Source organism: Aplysia californica, unplaced genomic scaffold (assembly GCF_000002075.1).
Source record: "Aplysia californica isolate F4 #8 unplaced genomic scaffold, AplCal3.0 scaffold00410, whole genome shotgun sequence".
Taxonomy (NCBI): Eukaryota; Metazoa; Mollusca; class Gastropoda; order Aplysiida; family Aplysiidae; genus Aplysia; species Aplysia californica.
In genome coordinates this window covers 533,647-545,341 of record NW_004797680.1, presented here as the reverse complement: position 1 = coordinate 545,341, position 11,695 = coordinate 533,647, and the positions used below count along the sequence as shown (strand labels likewise).

General features: G+C 39.9%; 1 protein-coding gene across 1 annotated transcript in view; it reads left to right on the top strand.

Moving 5' to 3' along the window:
* LOC101857583 (glypican-6) overlaps positions 1–11,280 on the top strand; it is a gene marked incomplete in the record, with an annotated part of 96,779 nt that extends 85,499 nt beyond the window's left edge. The window contains 1 exon segment of the mRNA XM_013085818.2: positions 409–11,280. Within this exon segment, the coding sequence (XP_012941272.1) occupies positions 409–983 (575 nt within the window).
* Positions 11,281–11,695: the final 415 nt, after the last annotated feature.

Genomic DNA, 11,695 nt, shown 5'->3' with positions numbered 1-11,695 from the left:
GAGAAAGATGGAGAGAGAGAGAAAGAGGGAGAGAGAGAGAGAGGGAGGAGAGAGAGAATGATGGGGATACAATGGAGAGCATATGAGGGTGATGGGAGGGAAAAAGGTTGACGGCAGGGGTTGTGGGGGAGGTGGAGAATGTAGAGCAAGGGAGAGCAAGGGAAAGGTGAGGTAGAAAGAGAGAAAAGATGGGAGGGAGAGAGGGCAGGACTTTGTTCATTTCTCCATAGCCCCTCACTGGACCTGTAAGCTTAGCACTTCTTTTATATTTATTTTCTGCAACCTTTTAGGATAGGCCTATATAGAAGCACTTTTTGGGAAGCTGCCTGCCTCCTTAATGATCTAAATTGTGAAGGAGTTGGGTCGCAAAATATTTACAGTTACAATGTCCTTTTTGTGTATCCACAGAGATTGAAGGTTTGAGCAGTGGTAGTGGCAGTGGTGATGATTTTGAGCTCCCGTCCAGTGGGTCGGGTGCCGGCACTTCCGACGATGAGGACTTTGATATTGACGAACGACCGCCGTACACCACCGGGGGAGGCAGAGACCCTGGGGTTGGCCGGGGAAGTGGCGGGGGAGGCAAGAAGAAGGGCGGACACGGCGGGAAGAACCGACCACGCTGGCAAGACCCAGAGGTGGACGTGGGCACGGGTATCAATGAAGGAAGTATCCGTCCAGGCACCAGACCTAGAGAGGAAGTGGGAGACCGTGGCAACAACAACAACAACAACAACAACAACAACGACCGTGGTGGAAACGGTCGTGGTGGAAGTGGTCGTGGAGGAAGTGGCCGAGGAAATAATGGTCGTGGAGGAGGAGGAGGAGGAGGAGGAGGAGGAGGGGGGCGCAGAGGAGAGGACCGTAATAATGAGGGGAGAAGACGGCCAGAGAACAGCGGCCTGGTGCTCACGTCATCGTCGGCCATATTGCTACTTGCGCTTTCTGTCCAGCTTTTCCTGCGCTTGCCTCGTGGTCTGTGGTGACCGGGTACCCATGTAGGAGCTAGAGACTACGCACAGCACACTTGTTCCTCACTGCTTCATGGCCTTCACTGATGTGTCCACCGTGTCCACTTCTGGAGTGTGTCACTATTTGTGTCACTATCTGGGATGTGTTACTTCTGAAATGTGTTAAAATCTGGGATATGTCTATACATCTGGAATGTGTCAAAAGTCTGGGATATGTCAATACATCTGGACTGCATCCAAATCTGGGGTATGTTTAAGTTTGGAATGTGTCAGAATCTGGGATATGTTTATATTTGAAATGTGTCAAAATGTGGAATATGTCAACTTCTTCTTTTAGGTGTCTATCTGTGGTATATGTTTTTGAATTTTCAAGTTTTCAAGAGTGAAGGATTTCCTGAGGTTATTTCATGGCTACTGTTCAGTCTTCAACTTAAAAGAATAATGATAATAATAATAATAATAATAATAATAATAATAATTGTAATACCAATAGTTTATCCCCAAATGAGAAATAAAGGCAAAAAAAGGATCAAATGATTTGTAGCTTTTGCTTTGGCCAATGAGGCCCATTCTGGCAGAGAAGAGTTTGCCAAGCGCTCATATGACCTTATGCAGTTGCAAGCACTGTAAAACCCTTACTGGAACAAAGCGTTTGCCATATATACTTTGTGCTTTGAAAAGTATTTTCTACAACAGGAAGAAATATTTGGAGAAGTTGCAAGTACAATGTTATTGCTGCTTTGAAAATTTAATTGGTTTGAAAAGAAATCGAGAAAATTCTTATTCTTTCTGCGCAGTTTTAAGTTTTTCTAGTTTCTGCATTATCAGATCCCAGTTGTAAGGGAGGCAGTATGTGAGGGGGGCCAACAAGAATTGGGGTGAAAGTTGTCTGGTGGACGTTTTTACTCTTTGCTCTAACCCTTTGTGGGGATACAGTTGTTTTCTGTATATTCTGTGCATTTGAATGAAAATAACTGTGGTTTAAAACGATTTAAGCGACACAATTTTGAGGACGTTTTTTTGGCTTTTAGAGTATGTCAAGAAATTTTGTTTTAGAATTATTTAGCACTTTTGTCCGCTAATGACTTTCAGAAATTAAACATGAAATAAAGGGAACACACTGATATGATTAGCTCAAACTGAGCTCGGGATGACCAAAGAGACATCGTAAAATAAGTATGCCTTCTTATTTCTAATCTTGACAGACTGCCTCACATGTGTGACTTTGTGTGTGTGTGAGGGAGGGCAGGGGAATAGAGTATTATGTATGCTGAAGTTGACATGTGTGAGAGATTTGTGAGTTAAATGTTGTCTTGTAGGGAAGGTGGGATGCTTTTTTAAGCTATGTGACATGTCCCGTGAACACCGAGTTACCTGCTTTACTGACAATGTGGCATAAACCAGAGACACAGTATTGTGTTCCAGAATACAGTGACACATGTTTCGAATACAACGTGACATTTACAGTGAATTTAGTGACATATGTGTTGCTTTTTTTTTATAACACAGTATGACATATTCCAGAAATACAATGACATATATTTTCAAAACAACGTGATTTACCCCAGAAATACATGAACATGTTATGCATGTTGAATACAGAATGACATGTACCAGAAATACAGTGACTTGTGCTTTGTCTACACTTCTGCATGTGTCAGAAATACCCAAGACACGTGCCAGAAATACACAGACATGTATCGGAATTGCGCGGTGACAGATGCCATGAAAGTGGGGTTTATTCATTATGTGTCCGGAGCACTGAGTGCCAAGACGCGAGCCTAGGTTCCTGAGTGACGTGGGTCAGGATTATTAGAGAGTGAAGTTTTTACCAGGAGTGCCCAAGTGACTACTACCGGAACGACGCCCCATGTTTTCAGTGGAATGTTTGAACTGCAAACCTTTTCATCCACTGGTGAACACACTGCAGGATTATGTTCTGCCATCAGGGCCTTGTCTTTCTCCTCTTGAAACAGTGGAAAGTGACCAATGATCGTTGAGACAGACGGGATGCCATAAAAAAACCGCGTTGCCCCCCCCCTTGTGTGAGTTAGCAAAGCTTCTCTCCCAGCGGACGGGTGACTGTGCCAGGTGTGTGGGTGGTTTCTCTGAGGCCTCGAGTACCCTAGGAACAATCTGCTGGCAGACCGTGGAATTTGTCCTTTCTTGTACAGAGCTATTTATAGGTCTTGTTGGGAGTAGACAGAGATGTAAGACGTTGTTCAGCCCTACCACACCATTTTTTGTTTTGTGTGTGTGTGTGTGCACGTGCTTGTGTGTGTGTAAAAGTAATAAAGATATTGAAAAATTGATAGGGGAACTAGATCCTGCTTTAACAATAACATGAAGATACCAAGTTTCATTCATATACTCCAATTCATCAATGACTTATGAACAGTTTTCCCTCAAATACTTCAAGAGACGTCCATTTTCATAGGTCCTCCAAAATTTTGTAACAAAATTTTTAATGTATCAGTGGATTTCTAAAAGTTAAAACCCACAGCTCTGAGGGGTTTACTGCTCTTTCATTGAAGCTTGTTTGAAAGCATTTTTTTTTAAATTAAAAAATTCATTGTCCTTATGTGTGTGTGTGTATGTGTGTATGTATTTGTGTGTCATGGCCAGCCAAAATGAAGTCCTAATTGTTGACAATTATACCGTGAAATGGCTCCTTGATATAACTCTAGCTTTTATGATGGTATCAAACTGTGCTTTTTCTTTTTTTTTTTTTTTTCACTAATATCATCTGTTAGTGATGGAGGAAAGTGTTAAATTGTAAAAAAATGCAATGGCAGGCTTAATTGTCAGCAATGGGATTGGCAACTCTGGTTTGTCGTAAGATGTGTGTACCCACACAGACACACATATATTGTTCACATGCACACACACACACACACACACACACACACACACACACACACACACACACACACACACACACACACACACACACACACACACGAGCACGCACACACATACTCGCACACACGAATTGGTTGTAATTTGTATACACACATGATGTGTGCTATCTTTTTGAGGGCTTCTATCTTCTGTAGTTGTACTGTGTGGTTTTCACTTCCTGATTTGTGTGTGTGGTCACAAACCCTCATTGTTCTGAGTTGTACGGTTCATTGGTCCGAGATATTATCCTCAGAGGAGTGTGACATGAAAACGGATCTTTCTTCTGTGGAAAATATCTGTGGCAGTGGAAGCTGTGTCTGCCGAGCTATAGAAGTCTATGTGATCTGATTTGTCCAGTGTTCTGTGCTGTGTGTGTGTGTGTGTGTGTGTATGTGTGTGTGTGTGTGTGTGTGTTTGTGTGTGTGTTCATGTGTATAGAACTAATGGTATGGTATGGAGGGGTCCCATTTACTTTTAAATGTTTATATTACATTAACAATGTAATATTATTATTACTTCGAAATGTAATATTTGATTATACTTGTTCTTTTTATGTAGAAGAAGCCTTAACTCTTTTGGGGCTTGTTACTTTTACGGCTTTACAAGATATATGAGGTAATTGTGAGTTTTGAATTGTGAGACCTGTGCACCTGGGCAGCTGCGTCTGTTTTTTTTGGTTGTGTTTTAGCTTTGTACTTTTAATTTGTCTATAGACGGCTATGATCTTGACATTTGGAGCCAAAAACCAGCTGACTGTGGGAGGGTCTGGTCTTCTATAGGTCTTTCAGCAACGTATATTGCTTATGGAAAGAAAGCCTAGTGTTTCTGTTAGAAAAGCATGTTGTACTATGCTAATTTTTATGAAGGAGCACATTTTGGAAAACTTTAACCTTTCCATAGACACATACAGGGTATGTTAGTGACTTGGAAAGCACTGATCACAGGGTCCATCAAGTGGCTTTTTTTTGCTACAACAGAGCTTGCTACAGCTTATCAGGGGTCAGGTACAAGGTTTTATGTTTTATGTTTTTGAACTTTGTTTTATTAATATCTTAAGAAAGAAAATCACTGTCATCTGTGGTGTGTACTTTGGTACCTCACCATTGCCCGCAGAAGGCTTGGGGGAGAATCGATCTGAGCACGGATTGGCTCTGACAGGTAGAGTAGAAGCCTGCCATTTTAGTGATTCCTCACCATTGCCCGCAGAAGGCTTGGGGGAGAATCGATCTGAGCCCGGATTGGCTCTGACAGGTAGAGTAGAAGCCTGCCATTCTAGTGATTTAAAGTAATTGTCTTGATGAAGGTGTAAAAAACCCTACATTTTAAGGAAAATCTGGTGGAACAAAATGAAATGAAAATGACGCAGCAGGGATGGATTTGTTATTAAAGTGAACACAGTGGGAGCTGTGAAGGTGGTGGTTTGCATTCACAACTCTGGATCTGTCGACAAACCGCGATCTAGGAATTCTATATCGTCAGAAGGCGTAGCATTAATGGGTGTGGGAAATCTAAGACTTAAATCAACATCATTTTATTGTACAGATTATCTACCTCAGAGCATCAGTAATCTTTGTTTTTGTTTTTTATTTTTTTTATATTTCCTCCATTGTAAGATTTCATTCAAAAGTTTTAAAAAGAAAGAAAATGATATTTTTCCTATTCTGGCCCAAATCCCATAGATGAGGTACACCAGTAGTGGCTCTGGGTTTGGGTCGTGATATCCTTAATGGTGAGGACAATCAGCCCTTTAGACTTGTGCTTCCCCGCTCTTGTCAAAGACGTCTGCTCTCATCTTTGGTCAGACCTTGGGTCAGAAATACTTTCTTCTGTATTACATCAGGCTTCAGGTGGGATAAACAAGCACTCTTCTAAGGAAACAACTAACATTGGGCAAACACCGGACACTGACTTCATGATGCCAGTTGAGATGAGGAGGTCACCAGCATCCGTAGTGTAACAGTTTGGCAATTTGCTGTTACACGCAGAAGACCAGAGGAGAATTTTTATTGAGTATCTCCGTCTTTTTGCTGGGATGTTGTATTACTCACTGTCTGGGTTGGCCTTGACAAGCAGTGTTGAAACTGCCTTCCTAAGTCATCTAAATTATGTTGATGAGGGCGTAAAACATATATATTTTAAAAAATAAAGTTAGGAAGCCTAGCTTTGGTGACTGGAAAAATGCTATTCTTACTGATACAGTATAGTATTTGGCAAACTCCAGACTCTGGTTTCGAGTTACGGGTTGGTCTTGGAAGAGGATGGGTTGTATCTTGAGGATGAAGCAGAATTGTTTTTGATATTACCTTACCAGTAACGAAGAAAAAGGTATCAAATACACGGTAATCATTTAAAAGACATTAAATCATATTGTGAAGAACAGTTGTCAAATACACAGTGATTATTAAAATGACAGATTATGAAATGTTCTACTTTAATTTTTATATGAATTTTCGTTTTGTCTGTAATAAATTATTAATTGTGAGCTTCTGTAGTTTGTCATACAAGTCGTACACACTAACCTCTTTGTGCTCTCTTACTTGGTGGAATTATGTGTGTCAAAACCAAAAACCTGATTGTACCCATTTGTGACAGTGACAGAAGAAGTGTGACTGTGTTTGGTCTTACCTGAAAAGTGGGCCTTTAAAAAATTTTTGCAACATGAAAACTGAGACTTTAGAAAGTGGGTCTTTTTGTGTGCAGCTTGAAAACAAAGAGTTGATGAGTGAATGTGAGTGATTCATTTTTTCAAAAAAAGTTTTGTCTTAGCATTTTTGTGAGTGCATTAAGGAACAGAATGTATGATTAGCTTTATTAAAGTCATGTGGAATGTGCAACTGAGTTTTAATTATGAGAACCAAAGTGTGGTTTGTTCTCTTGTTTTTTTCGTCAGATGAAATGGTCAGTATTTGTGTGTGTTTGTTGAAACGAAGAATGAAAAATGTTTGTGTTTGATGAAATGAATTTATAATGATGATTTGTGTTTAATGAAAGGATAATTTCCTGTTTGTGGATACTGAAACAACAACTGTTTGTTGATGAAAAAACAATGAATTATAATTTGTACAGTTTCTGAACCAAGAAGTACGTGAATGAGTACCAGTGTCAAAATATTTTAGTTTTTGAGTCAAACTCAATTGCTTCCTTTTCCTTCGTATTTCTATCTCGCAGTGTTCTTCCCCCTTTCGTTTCTCTCCCCCCTCCTCTCTCTTTTCCCCTCTCACGTCCCTTTTCCCTCTCCACAACTCTCTGTTGAAGTTTTAAGTAATTTTTTAATGTCTTGATTATTATGATTATATATGCATTTGGTTTTCTTTTTGGATTAATTAAGAAAAGTAGCATTAAATTTTCAATCTGACATTGTAATGTTTTTATTTTAGCCTTTGCTAAACTGAACATTTCTGGAGTTTAATTTTCATGAGTTTGTTTTCAAATGTGTGCGTGTTGGTATTTTTTATTAATTTATACGTACATACATGTATACATACATATTATATATAAATATAGATATACATATATACATATATATATATACTATTATATTCATGCTTGTATCATGATATTTCTGGCTAGCCTTCTGCGTAATGGATTTTGCTCTTTGTGACGGCCATGGAAGTGTGGACAATGTGAACTGTCTAACACTGTCTGTCGCTGACTTTTTTTGCGTCTGTTGTGAAATGTCCTAACTTGCACAGAAAACCCTTCGCCTGCCTTGATGGGTTTTTAATTTTGATGGAACTGGAGAGCACTCGTGTTCCCCTTGGTCCATTTTTTTGCGTGTTGGGACAGAAATGAGGCAAAAAGTTTGCGAAGTGTAGTAGTATCCATGATTTCTACAGCAACTGGTTTTGTCATGAACCTCTTTCATAGAAGCTTGTCTATTTTTGGTTCACACACATCAGATGCTGAATGTTTCATCGAAGTTTCTGAGTGAGATATGTGCTTCGTAAATAGTGGTAGGCATTTGCCTGTCACAATAGAAGCTTTTTTTTTAGTCTTTGCCAGTCAAGAACTTTAGAAGTAGAGTCTTATGTTTTTTTCAGTGTATTCACTGCATGCTCATTGCTGGAGTCCCATCCTCCGAAGCAATGTTTATTGACTAAATAATGACCTGTTAACCTTTGAACTTCCCTGAGCTTTGCCACCTAGAGGAGTCACACTGCTGAAACTGGTATCTATCTCTTCATCACATCTATAAATAGCCATACCTCACAGCACAGGGCAGCATTGGGTGACGTTTGAATGTTGGTGTCAGTAGACCCTACATAGCTCTTCCTGGATCCTGGACAGTTTCTACCAGATGTGTCTAGAGTGGCCCCTCCTGTGTCTGCCAGTTGAAGTACCACACTTTGATCGGCTGTGTTGCTACCAGGGCTTTGGTAGTCTCGGGGCCTGTATATCTCCCCTATGTCAGTGTGTAATGTGGCCACTCTGTTTCTGAATTGACTTTCATCTAGCAGTGTCTTTGTAGGCCTTGGTCTGGCTCTGGTGAGATGACCGTGCCGATTTCTTAGGTCAGAACTGATGCCAACTGCACTTTTCTTACTTTTCAAAAAATAGGTCACTGTCAATGTGGGGGCCAGTGCCTGGGGGCCAGTGCAGGCCAAAACGATTTTGGAATGCTGAGTTTGCAGAGAAGAGTAACGTTTGTGAAGATCCAAATTGCAGAATGTTTTACTATTAAAAGATGAGATGTTCGACCCCTCAAAGTTAGTCCTTCTCATAGTTTTATGTCCGTCAAGACCTAGGTCGGAGCAACAGCTTGCATGTCGTGTTTTCAGGTGTCATGTCTTGACCACCGACTTATGTGTACAGGGTCTGAGGAGTGGGTCTTTTGTACTAGTTGTGTCGTCACCTCCATTGTCCTGGGGCTCATGGGCTGATGGTCCTGGGGGTCATGGTCATGTGGTCACAGCCATAGCACCTGGGGTCCAGGTCCGGGTTAGTTTGACAAACCCCTTCAGAAGGGTCTGTCTAGATCATATGTCATGGATCTGTTACATTTACGGTATATTTGCTGCAGGGGCACTCAATGGAGAACGAACAGCATTGTTAGCTGCTGGGAGTAAGTACATAATTCACATCTGAACTCGTAGGTTCATAATTTACTGTCTGTGTGTATGTTGGCAAATGAAGTTTATAGATCGTATGATGATTTACTTGTTATGTCATTGACATACCAAGTGAAGTCAGCCATTCTGTTATTGCTGTACTCTTCAGCTACAAAGACATTTGAGAACAACTTGAATTGATCACAATTTTTTATACTCTCTTTCTCTCTCTCTCTCTCACTCACTATGCAAAGTCAAATGAAAAATCTATTTTCTGGGGGGGTTGGAAGTTACTTTTCTACTGTGAAATAAAGTTGTTTATCAATGTTATCATTTGAAGACCACAATGAAAAAACTATCAGTCACATTTTCAGGTTTAGAGAAAATCAAATGCATGCATGTTTATTATCTGTTGAGCCCTGGGTTCCTGATCCTAATTTTGCCCAAATCCTGGTCTCCTGAGTATCTAAGGTTCGGGGAGAGAGAGTGCCCTTCATTGTGAAAAAACTCAGTTGACCTAAATCAAAACAGAATATGACCAAAACATGTGTGAAAGGATGAAGACATGTTGGTATCCCATAATGGCATGTTGATAGAAACTAGCTGGTGAACCGGTGCCACTGATTATTGTGGTTGCCATGCACCACTAGTGCAATGGAGCTAAAGGCTCAAAACTCGAAGGGTTAAGTTCAAAACACACTGTACTTTTGTCATTGTCCTAACATACTCTTTCAAAAAAGATCTGCAATTCAGAACTCTGCCCTTTGTTCGGTTTGAGAGTAAATTTAAGAAATTATGTGCTATACAAAAGACAAGACAATGACTCAGTAATTTCGAAATTGTGACTGGTTTTTCTTTTGTTTTCGTTGTGGTCTTCATTTCCTTCTTGTGCCGCCTTAGTCATTGTGGCAGTAGTGAGTAACTTTAGTGACTGGCAACACCCTTAAAGAAAAAATCCATTTTTTTTTCTGTGCATGTTTTTGTGTTGAGCTTATCATTATTACTATCTCTATAATTATGAAGAATTTTTCTGGACTTTTTAAATATTTACAATCCACCGCAAAATGTAGATATATATAAGAAGAGAATTTTCATGTTAATTTCAGATCACATTTATCAAAAAAGCTTGTAATTGATGAATGAAGGAAATGCTATTTGTTCTTTATATTATGTTCTAATCTGGACTTTGTTGCTAGGGTACAAGTACAAGCCTGACCCCAGATTGTGTTTTGACAATACAGTTGGTTTCTGCCCATGTGATTCATACTCAAAAAATAGCTTTTTAACCTTTAGATGGTCAGCAAATTTACTCTATTCAAGATTGCTACTAAATTATCCTGTCACATTTCTTTGAGTTCAGAAGTGAGCATAGTTTTCGTTTGGCTTGATATAATAAGGAAGCAGCATTGACCTGGGATTGGTTTTGTGTTCTGTCTTGATGAGTTTTACATCTTGAATCAACTGTCTTTGGGATTTTTCTTACTATTGAGTTTTAAGGGTTGTCCCACATCGATCTGTGCCATCCTTCATTATGTGAACTTCCCTCGTTTGGCTCCGTCCTCACTGACCAACAAGTTCCCTGGTGAGACCACATGAAAAGGGTCATTGAAAACACTATGGGGAATACTGTCTAATTAACGCAAGTGTCAAGCATTGTTTACACTCCCTTACTCCCTAACACACACACCTGTATAAACACACCCACCAACACACACACACACACACACACACACACACACACACACACACACACAAGTCTCACTACTCTTGTTCCCCATTGTCATTGCCCCAAATAACTGATGATGCTTGTGTATTCAAGATGTAAATCAAGATGAGTTCGCAGCCACTGTGAATCTAGCACTCTATTTTCTGAAATTGTATTAAGATTTTTAACGGGAAAAAATGAATCTATGCCCATTTCTGAGCAGCATGCTTGCTGTATCTTCCTCCGTGTGAGCTGGCGTGTGTGTATTTGTCCATGTGAACTCGTAAGGAAAAGCAAGCACTGTTGTAGAAACTCTGCTGAGCCCACTGCCTGAGTAGGCCTACTGAATAGGTACATCACTGGCCAACACTAAGAGGAATTGTACACATTTGTCGAAGATTTCTTGTAGCAGACTTTGTTCTATGTAGGGTAGAGTGGGAATGCTGGTTGTGGATATGTATGTGATGTGTGTCTGTGTGCGTGTACAAAATATATATATATATGAATGAGTGAGTGTGTGTTATAGTGTGTTTGTGTATGTTTGTGTGTGCGTGTGTATGTGAGTGTGTAAGTGTGTGAGAGTGTCTAGAGTTTCCTGTGCTGGTGGTATATTATTTTGTAAAGAAATGAAAATAAAATATTTGTTAGTAAAAAAGTTCTTTGCGGTGTCGTTACTTAATTATAGCTGCTTGTGTATCTTGTGCTGGTGTATTGTTTTTAGAGAGTATCGTACATGAAATGTATATATACTTTTGTTAGTATGTTTATGTATTTATGTCCTTTTTGTATGTTGATGGCTGGACTGGGTGCAGGCTGCAGGACTCCAACAAACACCATTTGACAATTTGACAATTGTTGGGAGTTCTGCGATCAGCCATGGACGTATGCTGTACCTGTGTTGTATAGTTTTGTACGACAGTACTTGTATGTGAGGCCTCTTGTGGTGTTGAGGTTATAGTCTTTGCCTCTCTTTCAATAGGACCTGACCGCCACAGAAAATTTTCTTCTCTAAAATTTTCTCCTTTCACCTCTTTTTCTCTTGAACCTTGTTCTGTTGTCTGCTTTTGTCTCTA